The 26,064-nt window shown below is 32.0% G+C and overlaps 2 protein-coding genes across 4 annotated transcripts; one reads left to right on the forward strand and one right to left on the reverse strand.

Moving 5' to 3' along the window:
- Positions 1 to 6,932: 6,932 nt before the first annotated feature.
- On the forward strand, positions 6,933 to 15,897 carry LOC115711653 (probable serine/threonine protein kinase IREH1). Of its 3 annotated transcripts, none has more exons than XM_030640026.2 (18): positions 6,934 to 7,822; positions 9,604 to 9,671; positions 9,783 to 9,965; positions 10,171 to 11,547; positions 12,059 to 12,231; positions 12,358 to 12,604; positions 12,843 to 12,935; positions 13,014 to 13,154; positions 13,243 to 13,335; positions 13,498 to 13,702; positions 13,984 to 14,069; positions 14,167 to 14,255; positions 14,363 to 14,414; positions 14,502 to 14,558; positions 14,637 to 14,810; positions 15,157 to 15,237; positions 15,330 to 15,500; positions 15,587 to 15,897. In XM_030640026.2, exons 1-17 carry the CDS (start codon positions 7,147 to 7,149, stop codon positions 15,411 to 15,413), a joined length of 3,879 nt encoding a protein of 1,292 aa, XP_030495886.2. In that variant the 5' UTR covers positions 6,934 to 7,146; the 3' UTR covers positions 15,414 to 15,500; positions 15,587 to 15,897. The 3 variants fall into 3 exon arrangements, with proteins under 3 accessions (XP_060968916.1, XP_030495886.2, XP_060968915.1); XM_061112932.1 differs by having other exon boundaries at positions 15,160 to 15,237; XM_061112933.1 differs by lacking the exons at positions 14,363 to 14,414; positions 14,502 to 14,558; positions 14,637 to 14,810; ... (1 more) ...; positions 15,330 to 15,500; positions 15,587 to 15,897 and having other exon boundaries at positions 6,933 to 7,822; positions 13,498 to 13,729; positions 14,167 to 14,204.
- Positions 15,898 to 22,429: 6,532 nt separating this feature from the next.
- Positions 22,430 to 25,595, reverse strand: LOC115709225 (probable inactive receptor kinase At1g48480). The gene is made up of 2 exons (XM_030637275.2): positions 23,956 to 25,595; positions 22,430 to 23,330 (listed from the first exon to the last, which is right to left on the reverse strand). Exons 1-2 carry the CDS (start codon positions 25,307 to 25,309, stop codon positions 22,708 to 22,710), a joined length of 1,977 nt encoding a protein of 658 aa, XP_030493135.2. The 5' UTR covers positions 25,310 to 25,595; the 3' UTR covers positions 22,430 to 22,707.
- Positions 25,596 to 26,064: the final 469 nt, after the last annotated feature.

Here is a 26,064-nt window from a genome sequence, read left to right on the forward strand (position 1 = left end):
GCAAGCATAAAACAGTTGGTGGATTGGGCTTTAGAGATTTCAAAGAGTACAACTTAGCTTTACTAGGGAAACAAGCATGGAGACTATTAACTGAGGATTCTTCCCAGGTTTGCAAAGTTTACAAATCTAGATATTTCCCTGATGGATCATTTCTCTAGGCCTCTCTTGGAAATAATCCCTCATTCATTTGGAAAAACATATTTGAAACAAAGAATCTCATTAATGCTGGTGCGAGAATTCGAATTGGTAATGGCTTGAGCACACATATTACCACTGATCCTTGGTTACCTAACATACATCAGCCCTATATTAGTTCTTCTCACCCAGCCTTGGCTAGGAACCGTGTTGCTAGCTTAATGCAGATAAACTAGTCCAGATGGGATGATGATATTGTTGCTAATCTGTTCAATAACAGGGATCGTGCTCTTATATTGGGGATCCTTTTCCTAATGCAAATACAACTGATCATTGGAGTTGGATTTTTGAAACCTCATATAGGTTTATGCAGCAAAATGAAGATGAAGTTCGACTGCATGGAGATTTTTAGAAGAATTATTAGAAACTAAAGGTACCACCGAAGGTCTTGCATTTTGGTTGGAGAGCTATATCAGGATGCTTGCCTACTCGAACCCAGCTCCAAACAAAGCATGTATATGTCAATAATTCTTGTCCTGTTTGTAATAATGCAGAAGAATCAATCCTCCATGTTTTTGTCCTCTGTCCTTTTGCTCTCTCATGCTGGCATAGATCTGCCATTAATCTCAAACCAGCAGCTTCAAGCGTGTTTAAAGACTGGTTTGATGACAATACACATTACACAAGGCAGTACTGCCAATTTTTCTACAGAAATCCTAATGGTGGCTTGGCAAATATGGAATGCAAGGAATGATGTCCTCTGGAAAGGAAGAGTTAGAACAACAGTTAGTGTAGTTCTTGAAGCAAGATCTTACCTTAATCAATGGTTGTGTGCTCAGAAGAATCGAATGGAACCTATTCTTCTTCAAAATGATCAAGGATTGGATATTGAGCATTGGACTAAACCCGTCACTAACACAGTTAATGTTAATGTTGATAAAGCTATATTTACATCAATTAATTCTTCTGGGGTTGGTTTCATAGCTAGAGACTGTGAAGGAAGAATTCTGGAAGCTGTCTCCAAGTGCAGCATTGGCCATGTCTCTCCTGAGACTGCTAAGGCTTGTGGTATTAAGGAAGCCCTTAGCTGGTTAAAAGGCAAATCTTGGCATAGTGTGTCGATTGAAACAGACTGTTTGGTGGCAGTACAAGGCATCAACAGTAATATGCAAATGCCATCTGCATTCGGGACGGTTGTTTGGGACTGTAAACAACTCATGGCTGAGTTGGGTAATATTTCTTTAAAGTTTGTTAAGCGTTCTGTTAACAAGGCTGCACACTTCCTTGCGCATAGTGCTTGTTACTCGCCAGTTCACATTTTTAATCATCATAACTCTTCTTTGAAGTTATTAAACATTGTAATGGCTGATTCTACTTAAATAAAATTGCCATATTTCCATTCAAAAAAAATACATATACGAGGTGATAATCGTTTCTATGCTACATAATGTTACAAATGAGAAATGTGCATCGAGAGAATATCTTTCATCTCTTCTTGGAATGTGATTTTGTAGAAGAATTGTGGGCTAAATTGCTCACTCAATTTGATATTGATTGGTGTATTATGCCGCCTAGTTACAATATTTTTATAGATAGCAGATTGATTAAACCTATTTTGTGTCTACAATATTTGGTTTAATCAAAATTATATTTTTGTTCTATACAGTGCGTAGTGCATCAAACTCAGGATTCCCGACGAAAATTGTGGAACCTTAAAGTTCCCCCTAAAGTTCGTTCGCAATTTGCATCAGACACAAGTTTTGATTGCTTGTGATTGTCAGTGCATCATTGAGGTGATGAAACTAATTTTCATCATTTGGTTAGAGCATTTTTATTGGAGAGCTATAAATGTGGTGTATTGACATTTTTTTAGAATATTTTGTTAAAATTTAATGTGTGTCAAATTTGGCTCGAGCTAAAAATTGTGTCAAATTTGGCACAAAAAATAGCATGAGCCAAATTTCAACCCACAATAAATACTTCTATTTTTTAATTACCTCTTTATCACTCATTAATACTATTCATCAATGAAAAATATTTTTATATTTATAAGATATTAAAATAATATAAATAAAATTAATTATTTTGTATATTTTCAATGAGCATCAATGTTAGTATTGACTTTTATAACTAATTTGTACCTTGCATATTAAAACACAAATACAAAAAACTGAGCCAAATATAGTTTTATGGTATATTTTGGACCAAAGTTAACTCAAAATATACATCATCCATTAAAGATGGTCTTACTTACTTGTTTCTAGTCCGTCGTTGGAAAATGGTTCAACTTGGTGTGTGTTTGACTGTTTTTGATGGATTCTCCACTTGATTTGATTATATTCTTTGAAATCTTAGTAAAGAAAAGGTGTGTGAAAAGGCAATTGGTATGTTAAGTTTTATGGAATGCTAGAAATGCGTTAGTTTGGAATTAAAAGAAGAAGCGTGTGGAGAAGGAAAACACTTTTCGACTTCTTTGCCTATTGGGATTAGGAGTGATGGAGCAGATTCTTTGGTTAAGTCGTATCTAAATGTGATCAAAATTATTGTGGATGTGGCACTCTTTGGTGTCCAAAATGCTTATGGATCATTTGGGCTAGTGGCTCGGGATGCTAATGAATATTTGGTGGAGGCTCTGATTGGGTTGCAATATGGTAGAGTAGAGTAGTTTTGGAAGTTATTGAAGCCATTGGAATTAAAGAGGCTTTAAGCTGGGTAGTGGCTAAGCTATCAGGGATGGGATGTTGTGTCAAAGCAGTTCGAAGCAATGTCTCTTCCATGGTTTCATTTTTTGATTTAGTTATTGATAATTGTAGCTAATTATTTCATAATTTAAGCAATGTTTTTATGTTTTTTGTTAAAACTATCTCCTAACAAGATTGCTCATAATTTTGTTAGAACTCTTTATTTTTTTTCATGATCGAATCTTTAGTAAGAATGATATTCATACTAAGTTATAATCTTGTCTGTTGACTGATTTAGCAAACTAATTAACTTTTATTTGATTTAAAAAGAAAACAATATAAATTGTATTAGTTTATCATCAAATTTTAATAAACACAATGTAACACGCTCTTATAATAAAGTGTAAAATATGAGATTGTTTATAGTTGTAAAATTTATTATCTATTTTTAGTTAAGGTAAGTAAGCATTAATGTAATTTTCAAAATTCTTTCAAACTAAGTTTTTATTTTTCTCTAAACAAAGTCAAATTATATTCTTCAAATTTCTTACAAATAATTCCTCGTTTGTTTTATTATTATTTATTTTATTTTTAATTTTGTTTATTAATTAGGTATTTTAAATTCATATAAATATGTAGATTTATTTATAATTTGAAATTGCAATCCCACAATATCTTCAAATCCATATGGGATTTTATTTTTTAAAAGAAAAAAAAAACTCACCAAAATATCTTAGTAACTACTAAGTCATATATAATTCCATACTAAAATTTTGATAATTGAATAAATATTATATTTAGTGTAATTTATCAAAAAAAAAAATATATATATTATTAATAAGGTGATGGATGACCTTTTTATGAGTTTCTTTGAAAAGTAAAAAAAAATAGAAATAACTTTATAACTTTATCATTTACTCCACCTCAATACTTCATGTTTTAAAGTTTTTTTTTTTTTTTCAAAAAATCTTTTTTGTTGTACAAAACACATAAACACCAACACACTCATCTTTCACAAAAAATTAAATCTTAAATTATTTTTTACTTTTGCATATAAAAATTTACTATAAATTTAATTTGGCAGGTAATAAGTTTTGTAAGACAATGTGATTATTATCGCTAACTTATTGAGCAAGGTACAACAACGCATACGATTTGAGAACTCGAATTGGTCCACATCAAAATATTTCGAGCCTTCCAAAAAGACCAACACATCCAAACAACCTTGCCCAACTTCCCTTTACTTACCCGTCCACTCAATTGAAACAACCAATCCGAGAAATCAAGCACTTTCACCACCAAATGACCCACAACCATGGAGTTCCAACATAGAGCAACCACTTAACAATCCATCAAAGCATGTAAGATTGTCTCATGACCCCTCTTACAAATGGGACACTCTCTTTGAACAAACACATATTTCAATGGAGTTGGAATATAGTTGGTAGACAACAAGTAGTCGCCCTTCAAACTAAATCCTTATCTTTCGGAGGAATTTTTACATTCCAAACCTTCTTCCTAAAACCCGAGTTCGCATCAAGAGACCGACGACCCTTCATAACTTGAGTGATCTTGTAAGCACTCTAAACTTAATACAAACTTGAAGCCTCCTTGTGCCAATAAAAGCAATCTTCATGGACATTTCACTCAATGTACCTATGGTTTGCAATTGGGTATTGGCCTCCTTGAACAATTTTTTAAATTACCATCTCCATCCCCGTAGATTAATTATACCATACTCACCCTAATAACCATTAGTGCTGGTGCGGGTATTAACTACTAGACTATTTGAAAAAAAATCATAGTTACCTATAAATGTTAATAGTAATCATTTTTCTAAAAAATTAATTATAATAATTTTATTTAATTTTGATAAAATCTAATTAAACAACATTTTAAATACTTTTTCACATTCAAAGTCCATCCATATATATAAATATTTATTATTCAAAAATATTAGGTAAACATTTTCTTAAAAAAAAAAATTAGGTATACACATCAAAATATTAAAAAACAAAAATCAAACAATAACCATAACCATAACTATAAATTTAATGAAGTTCTAAAATAGTAGATCGGGCAAAGTCGGTCTAGAAGTTGTTGCAACCATTGGACTTAAGAAGTTTTAATCTAAGAAATGACTAAGCTGTGCAAGTTGGTGTCAAAGCAGTTCGAAATAATATCTCTTCCATGGTTTCATTTTTTGGTTTACCCATTGATAATTGTCATCAATTATTTCATAATTCAAGTAACATTTTCATGCTTTCATTCAAATGATCTCCTATAAGGTTGTCTAATTTTGCTAGAACTTCTTAATCTTTTCTGCTTAAATCTTTATTAATAATGACATTCTTTCGAATTATAATTTTATTTGCTAATTGATTTATCAAATTAACAAAATTCTTCTTACTTTAGAAAGAAAACAATTTAAATAATATTAGTCCATCATAAAATTTCAATAAACATAATCCAACATGTTCTTATAATAATGCTAAAACATAAAATATGACATTACTCATGGCGGTAAACTTTATTCTTTATTTTCAGTTAAAGTAAGAAATTAACTATTAACCTAATTTTAAAAATTCAGAATTTTTAAAAAATCTTTCAAACCAAACTTTAACTTCCTATTCTCAAATCTTTAACAAGAATGACATTCCTAATGAGTTATATAGTCTTATTTGCTGTTTTAGCAAATTAATAAAATTCTATTTACTTCAAAAAGAAAATAATTAACATAATATTAGTCCATCATAAAATTTCGTTAAATATAATTTAATACACTCTTATAATAATGTGTAAAACACAATAATTACTCATAACGGTAAAATTTATTATTTATTTTTAGTTAAGGTAAGTAATTAATTATTAACATAATTTTAAAAATTCAAAATTTTTTTAAAGCAACACACACGCTCTTATAATAATGTGCAAAATACGATATAACTCTTAGCAGTAAAATTTATTATCTATTTTCAATTAAAGTAAGTAAATAATTATTAACATAATTTAAATATTCAGAAATTTGTAAAAAAAAACTTTCAAAATATTTTTCCCAAAACAAAGTTGAATTATTTCTTCAAGGCTAATTAGGATTTTTACCTCCCGAACTTTGATATGTACCAAATCATGCTCTCTGAATTTTTAAGGTCGTTAAAAATACCTCCTGGACTATTGAGATTGTTAGATTTAAGGATTTTTGTCTAATTTTAGTAAAAAAAGTCTAACATAGATGAAAGTTCAGGGGGCATGATCTAGTATATGTCAAAGTTCGAGTGACATAATTTGGTAGATATCAAAGTCTGCGGACCATGATTTAGTACATAAACAATCAGTAAAATAGTAAAATTGAATGAAATTAAACAAAAGTTCTTAAATCTAACAATCTCAATAGTTCAGGGAGAATTTTTAACGGCCAGAAAAGTTTAAAGGGCATGATTTAGTCCATGTTAAAGTTTAGGAGTAAAAAATCCTACTTAGCTTTTCTTCAAATTTCTTACAACTAAATTTTCTTTTTCAATTTAAATTTCTAATTTATTTATTTACATTCTAAATTACTAAACAACAACTCTCTCTCACTTTTTTTTTTCTTTCTTTAAATAATATTAATTTATCATAAAATTTCACTAAAATAACACGCTCTTATAATAATGTGTAAAACACAATATTACTGGTGGCAGTAAAATTTATTATCTATTTTTAGTGAAGGTAAGTAAGTAATTATATCGAAATTTCAAAAATTTTAAATTAAAAAAAAAAACTTTTCTCAAACCAATTTTTTTTCTCAAAAGACAAGTCAAATCATATTTAAACAATATTAGTCTATCATAAAATTTCATTAAAATAACGCGCTCTTATAATAATACGTAAAACAGGACAATTACTCATGGCGGTAAAATTTATTATTTATTTTCAATTAAAGTAAGTAAATAATTATTAAAATAATTTAAAAAATTCAAATATTATAAAAAAAATTAATTCAAAATATTTTTCCCAAAAACACAAGTCAAATATTTTTCTTCCAACCAAATTATGTTCTTGTCTTAATTTTCTTTTTTTTTTTTAATTTATAATTTTAATTTATTTATTTATATTGTAAATTACCAAACAACAACTCTCTTTCTTTCTTTTTTTACTTTACTTTCTCTCTCTAGAAAATATTTTCAATTCACTTTCTCTCTCTAAAAAGACTCTGAAAAATCAAATCTTCAAATGTCAGTCCAAACAGTGATGATCGGCTTCGGAGGTCGGAGGAGAACTCCCACTGTTACTTTCCTCAAGCTTTGACGGAACGTGGTCCACACGCGCCGCCTTTACTGGAGAAACAACAATGGTCTTCAAAGGAAGATTCTTCTCATCGAAGAAATCTTCCGATACTTCTTCCAACACTCAAGATGCTTCTTCAAACAGTCCTCGATCCATCGGTTCAAGTTCTCCTCTCAGATCCGATAAGAAGAAATCGTCTAAATCTTCATCATCGGCTTCGCCCAAACTAGTCAAAGATGGCGGCGGTGGTGGTGGAGCAAAGAAGAAGGGGAAAGAGACTCTTTCTCAACCTTCTACGCCGAATTCTAAATCGAGCTTCGGTGGCGGTGGTACTTCAACTTCTTTACTCAGTAAGATTAAACCGGCGGCGGATGTGAAAAACGTGCCGGCTCCGGCTTCGGCTCCGGCTCCGGCTCCGGCTTCTGTTTCGCCGATTCTTGCTTCTTCGCTTGGTTTGAATAGGATAAAGACGCGATCGGGACCGTTGCCGCAGGAGAGTTTTTTTGGGTTTAGAGGTGATAAGGTTTCGTCGTTGGGAGCGAGTAATTTGTCTAAACCAATTAGTGGTGGTGAGGATGGGAGTTCGGGGAAGAAGAAGGGTTTGTTGGATATTGCTTCGAAGAGTTGGGCTGATAATGTGAGTAATAACTCTGATAGTATGTCTACTGAGAGTAGAGACCAGAGTCCCAATGTGCTACCTCAATCTCGGTTACAGAACGGTGAATCTTCTTCTGAAGCAGGTACTATAAGTTTTACGAATTGTATTTTGATTAATTGAATAGTATGAATTGTGAGGAAATAGTCCAAGATTAGTTTAAAACTTTAAATGTAGCGGGAAAATAGGAGTGAAGAGAAGAAAGATTGGAGCTTTGATTCGAACAAAGTTTCTAAGGAGAAAACTTGTGTGATGAGTCTAATGACTGTTGGATAATTAGAATATGTGCAAGAACTTACTTTTTCGGTTTTCTATTGTTGAATGGGACTGTTATTGTTCATGTCTGAATTGTATTTTGATGAATGGAGTTCGAATTGTGAGGAAAAAGTGCAAGGTAGTTTAAATGTAGCAAGAAATTAGTAGTAAAGAGAAAAAAGATGGAGCTTTGTTTCGAACAAAGTCTCTATGGAGAAAACTTGTAATTTGATGAGTGAGGTTTTTTTTTCTATGAATTTGTAACTGATAGCTTTCTTCAGTTGATTGTGTATTGGATAATTAGAACATGTGCATAAACTTACTTTGGTGCTTCCGCATATTGATTCTGCTGCAAATTTTTTGTAGTAAGTTTGAAAAAAACTTAAACCCACTGTATGAATTGTGTGGAGATAGTGGAAGGTTAGTTTAAATGTAGCGGGAAAATAGTAGTGAAAGAGAAAAAAGATGGAGCTTCGATTCAAACAAAATTTGTGTGATGACTGTTAAAGAAAATAGTGTATGACTGTTGGATATCACTTTATGTTGTTTTGTAACTGATATCTTTCTTCAGTTGATTGTGTAATGGATAATTAGAACATGTGCATGAACGTACTTTGGCATCTTCTGCATATTGATAATTAGGTCCGAGTATGGTCCAAGTATAACAACTTGTCTATAACCCCTTACCCTGAACTGAGATAAGAAATTTGCTATTAATAGTACTACCTATATAAAGTGAATTTCTAATTATTATAATTTATAAGTTATTCTTCGAGTTAGTGCCCCTTAAATTTCCTCCTCTTGTCACTATTTTCGTTGCTTTAATCATATTTGAAGCCTCTACTATTTCTTCTTGTTTGTACATTAGTCAACAGAATATGAAGGTGGTAAGATTGCTTTCACACACACACACTTCAAATATTTATGAAATAGAAACCATATTGATTGAGACAATATTTACAATTAAGAAAGAAAAATGGGGATGAGCAGTCCATTAAAACCTTAAAAAGCTTGAAGGATTTATAAAATAGCCGGCTGCTCCCTTTATTGATTTTGGTAGTATCTCTGTGGTACACAAATGTCAAAATTTTCTTTGGTCAAAATTTTCTTGGTATTATTGCACAAATTTATATGTAGTTTGGCTGATTAGGTATGTGGACTAACTTTTTTGGATTCAAAGTATTGATATGCTTCTATCTGCTATCATTGATTTTATAGTTATGTTTGAAAATTACATTTAATTTTTGCCAAGTTAAATTGTAAGCATATTCTTAAAAGTGAAACTTTAATTATCCATTTGAGAGGATAAGACTCCTGTGTTTTAGGTTGTCTGCCTTCCTTTTGCTCTTCATTCCAAATGAAAATACCTTGATATAGTAAGAACTGATTAGAAAGGTTTTGGAAGAGGTTGAATTTATAGTAGCTTTGCATAAGAATAAGAAATTAGAAGTATCAGATTGTCGGAATTATTCATATATTTATTGGGTGATTGATGATCTAATGTTGGATTTTGTTGTCAGCTTCTTTATGTTTTATATTTTTATTTCCGATAGTATGGAGGAACTGGTGAATTTATTGAATAGTACTTTAACTCTACATCAATCTTAACAGGGAAATTTGACTCATCATCGGGCCCTTCTGGAGGATTGAGGAGTTCAGATGTTTGTACACCTGAGATGGTAATTGTATTGACACTCATTAATATATTTACTATCTCATCTTGTGATTGTTAGTACACATAAGAACCTTTTGCCTTTATGTTGTTGAAAACTAAAGTGTTTGATTTGTAGACTACATTTGATTGTGATAACCCAAAGGAGTCCGAGTCTCCCCGTTTTCAAGCCATACTTCGTGTAACAAGTGCACCAAGGAAGAGATTTCCTGCAGACATCAAGAGTTTCTCCCATGAATTAAATTCTAAAGGTGTACGACCTTATCCATTCTATAAGCCTCGAGGCTTAAACAACCTGGAGGTACTGCAATATTTCACTTTATTTTTTATTTCCTTTTCAGTTAGTAATTTTCTTTTTGGAGTCTATATTTGTTTTCAGGTACTGTATTTTATGCAGGTTTTTATACTTGCATTATTTGATGTAGCTTACATTATTTCTTATCGTCTTTTATTAATACTTCCTTTGTTTCTTATAAAATAAAATAATAAAAATAAAAATAATGCAGGAAATCTTGGTTGTCATTCGTGGAAAATTTGACAAAGCCAAGGAAGAAGTAAACTCCGATCTGGCTATTTTTGCAGCAGATTTGGTTGGTATTCTTGAAAAAAATGCAGATACTCATCCAGAATGGCAAGAAACTATTGAGGACTTGCTAATTTTGGCTCGTAGGTGTGCAATGACAACACCTGGGGAGTTTTGGCTTCAGTGCGAAAGTATAGTTCAAGACTTAGATGATAGGCGACAAGAGCTTTCTCCTGGTATGCTGAAGCAGCTGCACACTCGTATGCTTTTCATTCTTACAAGGTGTACCAGGCTGTTGCAGTTCCACAAGGAAAGTAGATTGGCTGAGGATGCTCATGTTCTTCAACTACGTCAATCTAGAGTTCTTCATTCTGTAGAGCGAGTTCCTCCAGCATTGCCTAGGGATGCAAAAAGTTCTACTGTTGCAAGTGCATCAAAAGCAGCTTCAACTAGAAAATCATACAGCCAAGAGCAGCATGGGTTGGAGTGGAAGAGAGATAGCACTGTTAAGCCTGGAAATCTTCTTTTGCCTTCTGCTGACGAGACTTCAAAAAATTTGGAGTCTTCTGCTGCTAGGGATAGGATGACATCTTGGAAGAAATTTCCATCACCAAGTGCAAAAACTGTGAAAGAAGCTGCTGCTGTCTTGAAAGAGCCGATCGATGTTAAGGTTGAACAACCTAAGCTTTTAAACAGGAAGGCAGCTTCTGAAGTGGATCTGACTGCAGCTAAGCCCCTGGACTCCCTTGCTAAAGATTCTCATGATCATTCTTCCAAGCATCGACACAAAGCGTCTTGGGGGTACTGGGGAGATCAACAGCCTGTATCTGATGATAATTCTATCATTTGTCGTATTTGTGAGGAAGAGGTTCCAACTTCAAATGTGGAAGATCATTCTAGAATATGTGCAGTTGCTGACCGATGTGATCAGAAGGGTCTAAGTGTTGATGAGCGTCTTCTTAGACTTTCTGATACCCTTGAAAAGTTGATGGAGTCATTTGCCCAAAAGGATAATCAACTTGCAGTAGGAAGTCCAGATGTTGCGAAAGTATCAAATTCAAGTGTAACTGAAGAGTCTGACATTTTCTCACCAAAACTGAGTGACTGGTCCCGAAGAGGCTCTGAGGACATGCTTGACTGTTTCCCTGAAGCTGATAATTCAGTATTCATGGACGACCTGAAAGGTTTACCTTCCATGTCATGTAAAACTCGTTTCGGTCCTAAGTCTGATCAGGGAATGACAACATCATCTGCAGGTAGCTTGACACCTAGGTCTCCTCTATTGACACCAAGGACCAGCCAGATTGACTTGCTTTTAGCAGGCAAGGGTGCTTACTCTGAGCAAGAAGATCTTCCCCAGGTATCTTGTAGCTCTTTTTCAAAGAAATCTTCAATGACACTCTAATATTGAAAGTCATTAAATAAATATGTATCCACATTCTATCATTTTAAGTTTATGATGCCAGCATCTACCCATTGCCTTTTCAGATTTCAGTCAAGAAATATTATCTTCTTAAAGCTTTTGAAAATATTTGATGTTGGTTTCGTTAAATCTAGAAGGATAGGGAGAAATGAACTATGAATTTTGCATGCATGCATGGTAAAGAGTTTAAGTTTTAAGGAACAATAATATAAAACAATCCGACTTTTAATTTTTGTTGTCAGCGTAAAATACTATTGGCACAGTACCGGTAATATATAGTTTGAATCAATAGAAGTATTTAACCAAGTGTTAAAGTGAATAATAATAATAATATTAATAACAAAAAAAAAACTGTTCAGTTTCGGTCTGCTGATGATATTATTCTTAAATTGTGTTCTATATGTATTTTATTATTGATATTGGCTAGCCTTTTTTATTTGGGTGACAGATGAACGAACTGGCTGATATTGCAAGATGTGTAGCAAATACACCTTTGGATGATGATCGCTCCAATCCATATCTATTAACTTGCCTTGAAGATTTGAGAGTTGTGATTGATCGAAGGAAGTTTGATGCACTGACAGTTGAGACTTTTGGGACACGCATTGAGAAGCTGATTAGGTTATCATTTGCTGCTTTTATTTGGAATTTGTAGTATTTTTTTTGCGAAGTACTTGTACTTGTACTTTCAACTTTGCTTTTTTTGTTTTCTTGTAAAGTCAAAATGTATATTTCTTTATTTTCCAGGGAGAAGTATTTGCAGCTTTGTGAGCTAGTAGAAGATGAAAAGGTTGATTTAACAAGTTCTGTGATTGATGAAGACGCTCCTCTGGACGATGATGTGGTTCGCAGCTTGAGAACAAGTCCTGTACATTCTTCAAGAGATCGTACCTCAATTGATGATTTTGAGATTATCAAACCAATCAGTCGCGGGGCTTTTGGACGGGTTTTCCTGGCTAAAAAGAGAACAACTGGGGACCTTTTTGCAATAAAGGTTTCTTTTCTGATTTCTCATTATAAAAATAAGGATCATTATTCTGTTATTTTATAACTTTTCTTCTAATCGTATTTGATCTTCTTGCTAATTTCTCATTTTTTTTTGTTTTTGAATTAAAAACCCATGAGTCTCTCCCATGTTGCAGTTTACTCTCCTTGTAGTTCTTTATATTTCTTAAATAAGCACTGAACATTGACATCTTCCACCAATTGTTCATTTGTACCATCTGTAACAGGTTCTTAAAAAGGCTGATATGATCCGGAAAAATGCAGTTGAAAGTATCTTGGCGGAACGTGATATTTTGATTTCAGTCCGCAATCCCTTTGTGGTGAGCAGGTCTATCTTGCTAACAAGTTAACCTTTGCTTGATGGAAAAATGCTTTTCTTACATTTTGTTAAATATCAGGTTCGCTTCTTTTATTCATTCACTTGCCGAGAGAATTTGTACCTTGTGATGGAGTATTTGAATGGAGGGGATTTATATTCGTTGTTGAGAAATTTAGGGTGCTTAGAAGAAGATGTTGCACGTGTTTATATAGCCGAAGTGGTAAGTTCGTTGTATCTTATTTTGAAACCTATGCTACTTTTTGTTCAACTCTGTATCTCAGCTTATGTTTGTTCTTTTATGTTGGCAGGTGCTTGCGCTAGAATATTTACATTCACTTCGTGTGGTTCATCGTGATTTGAAGCCAGATAATTTATTAATTGCTCATGATGGTCATATTAAGGTAAATACCTTGTACACGGGCACAAATGTATTTTATGTATGTTTTTAGGCTGTTCTGTTCTAATCTATACACATCTCCCACATTAAAACACATCACATAATGTAGGAAGCCAAAAAAAAAATATATATATATATTTGAACTCTTTCTTCATTTTCTTAACAGTTGACGGATTTTGGGCTCTCAAAGGTTGGTCTTATCAACAGTACTGATGATTTATCCGGCCCAGCAGTAAGTACGACATCACTAATGGCGGAAGATGAGCCTGAGTTATCTTTGTCTGAGCATCAGCAAGAAAGACGAAAGAAACGTTCTGCTGTTGGCACACCTGACTATTTGGCACCAGAGATACTGTTGGGAACAGGACATGGTTTGTATAGTCCTCTTTCTGTTTGAGGTGCATTGAATTTCTTCAATTTATCTCTCCTGAACTCCAATTAATTTAGTGGCCTAAAAGGAATACTATAGTTGTCTGGGAGATAAGTTTTTTTAATCCATTATTATGTTGTGATTTCATTCTATGATGTATTGAAATAAGTTTCAAAGGCCATAAGCTTATATGTTGTTGTATTGTGCTTGTGGTTCTTGTGTTTGGTGATCAGTTACTAAGATTCAAGGGTTACTAATCCTGTGTTTTACCATCCCGTTTAGGTACAACTGCCGATTGGTGGTCAGTTGGTGTGATTTTGTTTGAACTGATTGTTGGAATTCCACCCTTCAATGCAGAGCATCCTCAGGTAAACCTATTGCTTCTACAAGATTTTATAATTGATCATCATGTTTGTTGGATTATGACTCATGGCTACTCTTAACACTTCGGTTTTCTTTGTTCAGACAATATTCGATAATATTCTTAATCGTAAAATACCTTGGCCTCGAGTGCCTGATGAAATGAGTCCAGAAGCAGCGGATTTAATTGATCGGTAAGCAAATATCTCAGACTGTTATAACTCAAAGAAATATATAAACACTTTATCATAATGTTTGTTTGGCAAGTAACAAAAAAGATGCTGATACAAGTAATTTACAGTTTATTGACTGAAGATCCTAACCAGAGGCTTGGAGCAGCAGGAGCATCGGAGGTGAAACTAACACAATTCTTAGTTTGTTCGGTTCGTAGCAATTATATATTTTTCTATTTAGTCAAGTACTGAATCCGCCTTATTCAGGTGAAGCAACATGTATTTTTCAAGGATATCAACTGGGATACACTTGCTAGGCAGAAGGTCAGAAAAACGCTTCTTTGGTGAATCAAGGGCATGGTTGCGCTTCCTATACATTAACTCGACTCATTATTTGTGCAGGCTGCATTTGTTCCCTCGTCGGAGAGTGCACTAGATACCAGTTATTTCACTAGTCGATATTCATGGAATACTTCAGATGACCATGGTTATCCACCAAGCGAACTTGAAGATTCTAGCGATGATGATAGTTTAAGTGGCAGCAACAGTGGCATGAGCCTCGGCAATGATGAAGTGGTAATTATAATCACTTGCTTCTCACAAACTGTTTTTTTTAAATCTTTATTTTCATATAAATTGAAAAATTGAAAGGACATTTACTTATGTTTGACATCATAACTAAAAAATTATTTTTTAGAACAATTAGGCACGTTTGGCCTTATTTTTTGAAAACTGTTTTTAAAAAACAAAATTACAAAAACAATTCACTTTTTGTCAATATTTTTTCTCTATTTTATCTCACATTATTTTCTTTCATTAGTACGGGTCCGGGGCCTTTAAAATATTGGGGTCTCAAAGTTTTCAAAACTTCAAAAACTGTTATTTTGTTCTCATTTTGATCTTTGAAATTCTGCTATTATAGCAGGAGGATGAATGTGCAACTCTTGCTGAATTCGATTTAGGCTCGAATATCAATTATTCCTTCAGTAACTTCTCATTTAAGGTATATATTTCCACATATAAACCCTACCCAAATTAGACATATAGTCTTATTTTCTTTTTCTGATACCTTTGTGTTTTGGTTTTGTGGCACAGAATCTCTCCCAGCTTGCATCGATCAACTATGACCTGCTTTCAAAGGGTTATAAGGATGATCCTCCCAACAATTCTAATGCCTAAAAAAGCTTCACTCCCTATCAAAACATGGGGAATTGAATTTTTGGACATTAGATATCACCTTTGTTGTTTGTATACACCCCTGTACATGTATGTATAACCTTTTATAATCTTGATTAACGATACGCGCACACACAAACTTGAGACACTTATGTTTCTTATGTTTTTGTTTGCAGAGATAAAGAAAACTCAAAGATTCTGAAAACTGGTTTGGGGATGTGCTCTTTTCACATTTTACATATATTTAAAGAAGAAAAAAAATGGAGAAAGGTAAGTTGTATGTACACAGTTTGGGGGTTTCAATTTTTATGCTGTGTTGTAATTTAAGGATATGTTAATGTTAATGTTCCCCTAGGCTAGGCTGTGTGTGCCTTTGTGTTGGTTAACAATCTTTTATAAAATCCCCAATTTGAACTATTTTTTGTAGTTTTCCTACACACATGGTAAAGAGAAGAAAGAAGAAGAAACATCCCTTTTTTTTTGTTTTTTTTGTTCTGTTTTGGCTCTCATTTCATGTATATTTCTTATTGCACTTCTAGCTCTCATAAGGTTCGAGGTTCAAGTTTCTCGTTTGTAGGGTTAGGCGGGGATTCTAGTTTTAAAAAAATAAAACAAGTATATGCACTTGCAAGTTGATTAATGTTAAGGCTTTCTCAAGTGTTCAAATGAGATTAAAATTAGGGATTATTTTTCAAATACATAAAAACAACAAAAGAAATTATAAAAATACGAAATTACAGAATTTTAAATACTTTTTACGACTCTTTTTATTTTATTTATAAAAAATACGGTATTTTTATGTTGTACTCTTATTGATTTTTTGGTTGTTTTGATGTTATTTAGATATTATTTTTATGTTACTTTTATGTAGTTTTCTTGTTGTTTTTCGTGTTGTTTATATAGAAAACTGTAAAAGTGTAAAAAAAAAATTCTTTAAACGTAAAAATGTAATTTCTTTTTTACAAAAAATAGTGCTTTTGTAGTACGAATTTATTGTAAATAGTAAGAAAAAAAACTTCAAGATGGGTCCAGGCTACATTTTACAAAGGGGTACTACTATCAGAATTGTGAGATTTTCACTATTTTAAATAAAATGATTGTTAATGCTTTAAAACTACTTTTTCTTTCAAAGTGTCCCATAGAAAAGTGATGCAGACTGATCTTGGCTTCATCGTTAAGAAATTTCACAATTTTTCAAGATGTGTAGGGTGAGATTTTGAGAGAATATTAACGAGTATAAGAGTAAGGAAAAAAACTTATTAAAATTTACCCTAAATAGAAGAACATTTAAAAATTTTGAATTAGGGGGTCGTTTTAATTAAATTTAACGCGAAACCAATCTTTACATTAACTTCTTAGTAGTACAAATTTATTGTGACAAGTGGGGAAAAATATATTGAGATAATTTCGGGCCACATTTCACAAAAGGGGTACCACTATCATAAATGTGAGATTTTCACTATTTCGATTAAAATAATTGTCAATGCTTCAAAAACTACTTTTTCTCTCAAAGTGTCTCGTAGAAAAATGATGCACAACGGTCTTGGCTTCGTTCCTTTAAAATTTCGCGATATTTTGAGAAGCGTAGGGTGAGATTTTGAGAAAATACTAATGAGTGTAAGAGAAGGAAAAAAACTTGTTAAAATTTACCCTAAACAGAAAAACATTTTAATTTTTTTATATTAGGGGATCAAAATTTAACGCGGAACCAATCTTCATATTCACGTCTTAATAGTACGAATTCATTGTGACAAGTAGAAAAAATATTTTGAGATGGGTCCGGACCAGAATTTACAAAGGGGTACCATTATCAGAAATGTGATATTTTTACTATTTCGATTAAAATGATTATAATTGCTTTAAAACTATTTTTTCTCTCAATGTGTCCAATTGAAAAGTGATACCTAACGGTCTTGGCTTCATCGCTATGAAATTTCTCGATTTTTCGAGAATTGTAGGGTGAGATTTTGAGAGAATACTAACGAGTGTAAAAGTAAGGAAAAAAACTTGTTCAAATTTACCCTGAACAGAAGAACATTTAAAATTTTTGAATTAGAAGATCATTTTAATCAAATTTAACGTGAAACCAATCTTCACATTCACGTCTTAGCAGTATGAATACATTGTGACAAGTGGGAATAATATTTCAAGATAGGTTTGGACCACATTTCACAAAGGGATACCACTATCAGAAATGCGAGATTTTCACTATTTCAATTAAAATGATTGTTAGTGCTTTAAACCTACTTTTTGTCTCAATATTTCCAATACAAAAGTGATGCACAACGGTCTTGGCTTTGTCCCTGTGAAATTACACGATTTTTGAGATGCGTAGGGTGAGATTTTGAGAGAATATTAACGAGTGTAAGAGTAAGAAAAAAATTTATTAAAATTTACCCTGAACAGAAGAACATTTTAAATTTATGAATTAGGGGATCATTTTAACCAAATTTAACGCGAAACAAATTTTCACATTCACGTCTTAATGTAGTACGAATTCATTGTGACAAGTGGGGAAAAATATTCCGAGATGGGTTCGGGCCATATTTCACAAAGGGGTACCACTATCAGAAATGTGAGATTTTCACTATTTCGTTTAAAATGATTGTTAAAGCTTTAAAACTAATTTTTCTCTCAACGTGTCCAATAGAAAAGTGATGCACAATGGTCTTGGCTTCGTCGCTAAGAAATTTCACGATTTTTTGAGATGCTTAGGGTGAGATTTTGAGAGAATACTAACGAGTATAAGGAAAAAAACTTATTAAAATTTAACCTGAACAGAAGAACATTTTAAAATTTTAAATTTAGGGGTCAGTTTAACCAAATTTAACACAAAACCAATTTTCAAATTCATGTCTCAGTAGTACGAATTCATTGTGACAAGTGGGAAAAAAATATTCCGAGATGGGTCCGGACTACATTTCACAAAGGGGTACCACTATCATAAATGTGAGAGTTTCACTATTTCGATTAAAATGATTGTTAGTGCCTTAAAACTAATTTTTCCCTCAGCGTGTCCCATGGAAAAGTGATGCACAACGGTCTTGGCTTCGTCGCTAACAAAATTCACAATTTTTTGAGATGCATAGGGTGAGATTTTGAGAGAATACTAACGATTTTAAATTTTTGAATTAGGGGGTCATTTTAACCAAATTTAATGCTAAACTAATTTTCAAATTCACGTCTTAGTAGTACAAATTCATTGTGACAAGTGGGGAAGAATAATCTGAGGTAAGTTCGTGCCACATTTCACAAAGGGGTACCACTATCAGAAATGTGAGATTTTTAGTATTTCGATTAAAATGATTGTAATTTCTTATAAACTAATTTTTCTCTCAACGTATCCCATAGAAAAGTGATCACAATGGTATTGGCTTCGTCGTTAAGAAATTTCACAATTTTTTGAGATGTGCAAGGTGAGATTTTGAGAGAATACTAACAAGTGTAAGAGTAAAGAAAAAACTTATTAAAATTTAACCTGAACAGAAGAACATTTAAAAATTTTAAATTAGGGGTCATTTTAACTAAATTTAACGCGAAACCAATTTTTAAATTCATGTCTCAGTAGTACGAATTCATTAGGAAAAGTGGAAAAAAATATTCCGAGAATGGTCCGGACCACATTAACATATTTTTTCTTTAATTTATTTTTAAAATTTTAAACCAATCACACATTTGTCTCAACTATTTAAGGACAAATTGGGTATATTCAAAGGGATGGTGGCCCTTACAACAATTATTCTTTAAAAATAAATAAATGAATAAAATCATACTTATTTCAAAAAAAAAAAAAAAAATTCTTCCACATTGTGTCCATACTCATTGAAATCACATGCAATTTCTTGTCCTATTGCAAACTTTACATTTGATATATTTTCATCCAAATTTTTTAGTACTATCTTATGAAAATATTTGTTTCTATGGAACTCTTAATATATATGACCAGAATATGACAACACAAACCCTAGGACAAAATCTTCCCATAATTAGAGAAATGGAAGCTCCATTCAATATTTCATACCATGTTTATTTTTCTTTTATCAAAATAAAATGGAAAAATTTTATGGTGCATCTGCTATAAAGGATTCACTGATGTACCCCTATTTATTCTCGAATCAAAGTGATTTTTTTAGTCCATTTCTTTTCATAATTGTGTACGTTGTGGTTATTTAAGATATTTTACAAAATAAAATTCAAAAAAATTTAATATACTAAAAATAAAGTTTAAACAGTTTGTTGGAGTGTCACTTTTTTTTAATATGTGTTTTACATACACTGTTTTAACATTCTTTTCTCAATTGTAAATTGTTTTGAATTTTCGAAAAATTTACAGAATGCATTAAATAACTACAATGTACAGAATTATAAAAAAATTATTCTGGATGTCAAATCAATAAAGGTGCATTAATGGATCCCTTTTTTGGGGAAGAGGGATGCACCGTAAAAGTAGATTTCACCTTTAGTATAAGTGAACTAAGCCTCTGCTTAGGGTCCACCTAACTTAAGGACCCAAAAAAAAAATTTCTTTTGAAAATACATATTTTTTTACTTATTTTGAAAAATACTATATTTTTTTGAAATAAGGACTCAAAAATATTTTTATTCTTATGATCCACTAAATTTTAGGGTGACCCATGCCTAAAAGCTCCCAATAGTATCTATAAATATAATTGAATCTTTTTCTCAAAAATAATTTTCCAATTTTGAAATCCATAAGGGGAGGCAACAACAAAAGAACTTAAATTTGAACAAACAAATAATAATTTGAGTGAGACTTTGGATGCCCTAAGAGAAGGGACCACTATGGTACTAGTGAGTTTGGTGATTGTCAGAAAAAAAATGTCAGAGTGCATGCTTTGTTTGTTTTACTTTACAACTCTAAAAACCCAAAACTCATCATCCTTTTATATGGTTTTGGTCCACTATTACTCTTTTCTTTCTTTCCAACCCTATCAAATAAAAAAAAAAGTTGTTGTAATCATCATCACCACAAACTACACCACATGAAACATGAGTCACCCTTCTAAACTAAACCTTTTCAATTTGTTACAATATTTTACTACTATTGCCATTATCGGTTCGCGGACTAATATCACTTGATACAGCCTATAAAACTCAGTATAACTAACATTATTGTCTCAAAAAATAAGTGAAATATAACCGACGGAATAAATTTTAATTTTTTTTTTAAGTTTGATGGATATTTTTCACACAAAAATAATAATTAATAAGATAAAATCACTTAGTGTCTAAGTTTGGAGAGTAAAAATCTTGTTTATTCTATATTTTATTTAAGTTTTATTAAAATAAGAATAATAAGTACATAATTTCAATCCATGATTAATAAAAAAATTGTTACATATTTATTATTTATTACTATTACTCTAATATTTCATTTTAAATTTTAAAATTTAGTTAGAAAATATCATTTATTACTTTTTTAATTTAGTAATTTTTAAAATTTGTATATTTATATTAACACAAACAATGAAAATATAGAGCTCTCTTTATATTGGACCAAAAAACACCTTTCTATTTTTCCAATATCTAAAATACTAGGGTCTAGGGTATATTAGGTATTTTACTAATTATAGATAAGATAAGAAAGTACATTTTTGTTCTTTCATCTTTTAAAAAATAGAAAGACATTTTTTTCTCTTAAGATAAGATAAGACTATTAAAATTTTGTTTTTGGCATATTATATTTTTTTTACTTTCTTGAAATTTTACAAAATTTCTTAAATAAGTATAATTTAGACAATCATAAAAAAATAAACTGAAAAATTCTTTCAGATGCCAAAACAAATAGGAGTGCATTGTAAAAACATCTGAAAGCTATTATTGTTTTTTAAATTTAAGAGAAGGTAATTGATATTTTTTTCATTTATTTTATTTTAGCCAATTTTACATAAAGGTGTTAATTTTGAATGTTTATATAATTTTAAATGATTAAAGAGCCATATTTTTTATGATTAGTTTAAAAACATATCTTTTCTTTTAATATTCAATTTTGTAAAACTCAACAACTCTGTTTATTTTTTTTTAACAACTCTTTTAGGTTATATGTATTTTATGGAATTTGTTAGGTGATTAATAATTAATTTAATTTGCTTAGATTCCAAATATAATGATGTCAACAAAGATTCTTGTACACTTCAATTTATTTTTATTAATTTTCTTTGATTCTCATATGACAATTTTTTAACATGAAAGTAATCCCAATAACTAAACAAACAAAAAAATTTTAGTAAGTTGTAAAAAGATGGTGACAATACTGAAATTAAACTCTAAATTTTGTCCATTTATATCCACCTAATATTTTGTCAATTTATATGTGTTTTTCATTTCAAATTAATATTAATAAATAACATTGAAAAAAGCAATCTCAATTGTCAACTTGTTAGTTACTACCTTAACAATCAAATTTAACATTATTTGAATATTTTCTAAAATATATTTGTCAAATAATTGTTAACTAATTTTAATGTTGTATTATTAATTGAAAAAATCTTTTAATACACCTCCTTAGAAGGACATCTAGGTAAAACTCCTATTTGTTTTACTATTGAAGAGTATTTTTAGTTTAATTTACGTACATTAAAATGTTTAAATAACATACACAACCATAAAAAAAATATTCTTAAATAAAGAATATCGAAAGATTTATTTAGAGGATGTATTGTAGGCTTTCCTATTAACTTAATTTCATGCCCTAAACCTAAAGAAAAGAAAAAGTGATACTTGGACATATTATGATTATCTTTGAAGCTTAAAAAAGTAACCATGTGATTATAAAGTGTTAACCTTTACATTAAAATCTTAGAAAAAAGGAGAAAAATAGAATGAAAATGATTGATTGAACATCACAACAAATTAGTCAAAATCAGTACTAAAAACATCTTAATTTCATCAGCTGAAATGTACCCACCAAAACCCAAAAAAGCAAAGAAAACTCAAAGTAATAATAATTACAAAGCAACCACCATTAACATCCTCAACCAACAACAACAACAACAACAAAGATCAAATGGAATAGATATCCACCCCAATTGTATATTAATAACAAAGAAGAAAAAAAACATTACAATGATAAAAAAAAAATATGTAAAAAATTTAGAGTTTTTGGCTCCTAATTAGAAAAAAAAAATAAAAAAAAGAAAGATTTTATGCCCAAGATTAAACATAACACACAAATATGGCTCATAACAAAGCAAAGTTTGTTATATAATTCTACAAAAGCCATACAAGGGAAAGAAGATGGTTTAGTTGTTGGTTTTTTTGGCTCCATTTTTAAGCCTTACCGATACGACATATCGGAAGCTTCTTTGACAAGATCGGGTTGAGGTTCATCTTTAGTGTTCGAACGACATAGCTCCTCGATTCGACTTGTCACTTCTGACATTGTTGGACGCCTATCGGGGTATTGCTCGGCACAATCAATAGCAAGTTGCAAGAGTTGAACCATCTCTTCCTCGACGTTTTGGTACCTAAGGAGTTCAAGATCGAACACTTCGGCTGTCCATTCTTCTTTAACAATGGATTGAACCCATCTAGGGAGATCAACACCTTCCTCATTCAACAAGGCATGAGTTGGTGGCTTCCCTGTTAAGATCTCCAAGAGTAGGACACCGAAACTGTAGACATCAGCCTTTTGAGAAACCTTTTTCGGGTCTGTAACTTCTGGTGCTCGGTATCCAGCAACGCGGTTTGGGGTGGTGGAAGGGCCAACAAGGTGTGCTAAACCGAAATCAGAGACTTTACCATTGTAGGATTTGGTGAGGAGAATGTTTGAGGATTTAATGTTTCCATGGGAGACATTAGGACCTTGTGAGTGTAAGTATTGGATTCCTCTGGCTGCACCGAGCGCAATGCCTGATCGGATTTCCCAATTCAATGGAGTTCTTCCTGCTCCTTTGTTTCCTGTAATGGAATGTAAAGATAAACAACATTGTTTGATGAAAACCCAGATCAGCAAAAACTGAAATTTGACAGTTGTTAACACCAAATTGCATCAAAATCACTTCTTTAACAATACCCAATTCTCATAACAACATAAACAATTGACATTATTCACTTGTGAAGCAAAATCTCAACACAATCATAAGAAATACAGAGAAATGGGAATCATCATCAATAACTCAAAAAAGTGATAATCATAGTCATAGATGAAAAATCAACAGAAAGCCTAAAGTAATAATAATAAAAGAAGAGACTTAAATCAAAAAAATCACTCATTTAACACCAAATTACATCAAAAATCACTCTTTTAACAATACCCATTTCCCAAAAATCACAGTTATTATGCTAATTCAACATTTTTATCATCATCAACATCTCAAAAAGAAATAATCATAAATGAATTCAAAGTTTGAGACTTTAATCAAAAACAAAAAGAGAGAAAAAAGCCACCATAAAACAAAGCTTGTTATTTTGCTAAATTTAACATTTTCATGTTGTTAGTTAGTTTTTTCAAATTTCCCAAATAGAAAAACAAATCTAAATACTTTAATCATAGATGAACCAAAAGAAAGAGAGAGAATTATACCATGCAAAAGTGCAGATAAGCTTCCCATAGGCATGTAATCATAAACAAGAAGCTTCTCATCTCTGCTATAATAATAAGCCCTAAGTGGTACCAAATTCTCATGATCCATAGCCCCAACAGACTCAATCTTTTCCCTAAACTCAACATCACTTATATTAACATCCTTAAGTCTCTTCACAGCCACAACAGTTCCAGCTTCCAAAACAGCCTTATAAGCAGTACCAAATGTACCTTTCCCCAAAACCTCAGCTGAAGCTCTCAACAGATCCTCCAAATCAAACACTCTCGAACTCGAATTACCAAAGAAAACCAACTTCTTAACCGCCGTCGCTTCGCCCTTATTCCCATTTCCAACCGGCATTGCAGCTGCAGCCGCCGTAGCCGCCACCGGATAACCATTACCGTTACTAAAACCGCCGTTATCAGCATCAGTAGAAGGCGGTTTATCCCTCGAAAGCTCGGTTTCGGGTTGTTTCAATGCCGCCACGTCAGCAGAACTCCTCCTTTGGTTACTACTCTTACGACATAAGAAGATCAAAAGCATTAAAATCACTAAAACCGCCACCACACAACCGATCACAATTCCGGCAATGACTCCACCGGAAAGTTTCCTCTTATGACTTTTACCATCAATGTTGACTTCTCCATTAGGTAAAGGAGAAGACCCGTTACTGTCTCCGGGACAGAGACCAAGTGGACCACCGCAAAGAGTGTTACCCATAAAAGAATCCGACTTGAAAGTTCTAAGCTTTACCGGAATAGACCCATTAAGCAAATTATTCGAAACATTGAATTGTTCCAAATTGGGAAGCTTTAACTCCGGAATCAACCCAGAAAGCTGATTATTCTCAACGTATAATGTTCTCAGCCTTGTCAGATTGTTCAACCCCACCGGGATCTCGCCGGAAAAGTTGTTTGAAGCTAAGTTAAGTCTAACAAGATCATGCAAACTAGTGAAGATGAAACTTGGGATTTGTCCAGAGAAAAAGTTACCTTGAAGATAAAGGTTTCTGAGATTTGTACATGAAGCAAGATCTGAAGGGAGTGAACCCTTAAGAGCATTAAGACGAAGACTAACAGTTCTCAGAGCTGTTAAATTACCGAAAATACCCTTTGGTAAAGAACCGGAGAGAGCTACTCCCGGAAGTCGGAGAACGACGACTCTGTTGTTCTCACATTTAACTCCAGCCCATGAACAAGGACTCTGAAGGGTCACATTCCATAGAAGAGTTCTTCCACCTACTGAGGAACGGAGAGATAGTAAAGCTTCACGATCGGAACTCAGATCTGGTTTAGCTAAAGGAAGAAGAAGAATAGAGAGGAAAAGCAAAATGGGAAGCCTTAATGGCTCCATTTTAGCTAGAAAAAACCAAGCTTTTTTGTATTTTTTTGTCCAACAATGGCGAAACTAAAAATGGGATTTTTTTTTTTAAAGTTTAGGCATTGTTTGATTTGGGGATGAAATGGTGAGAGAGATTTGATATAGTGGAGAGTATTGGGTAACCTGCATTTTTGTTGGTTTTCTCTCTCTGGTTTCGAGGAGAGAGAGAGTACAGGCTGTGACTGTGTGAGAGGAGAGAGAAAGAGAGAGTAATACTAAAAGGAAAAACCCTAGCTGGACACAGTGAGAGAGAGACAGTCAACTGAAATTTAGCTTTTAGTTTTGCTTTTGTCTTTTTTTTTTTTATAAATAAAAAATTAAAACTAAAATAAAGATAATTTTATATTTAAATAATTGTTTTCTTTTTTTAAAAAAATTTAATATATAGAATATTGTCCTCACTCATACTTTTTTTTTAAGAAAACTTGTAATAAGGGTTCTTTTGTGGTGATGGGCTATTAAAAAATAAGGTGTAATTTATTGATATAGGTAGTACTAATTAATTCATTTAAGTATTTTTTAACTATATAGTTTCAAATCTACACAGTCTTAGAATCATCACATTTGATATTTCTCAAGCAACGTAGATTGCAAAGCTTACTTGTTATTTACCTTTACGGATCACATGATTAGTAACTATTACAGGTGTCTAGCACCTTTTATAGGTGGTACTGCACAATTGGTTAGCGATATTCCTTTAAAATTATTTTCTTAAGTTATATAAGACC

Source organism: Cannabis sativa, chromosome 3 (genome assembly GCF_029168945.1).
Source record: "Cannabis sativa cultivar Pink pepper isolate KNU-18-1 chromosome 3, ASM2916894v1, whole genome shotgun sequence".
Taxonomy (NCBI): Eukaryota; Viridiplantae; Streptophyta; class Magnoliopsida; order Rosales; family Cannabaceae; genus Cannabis; species Cannabis sativa.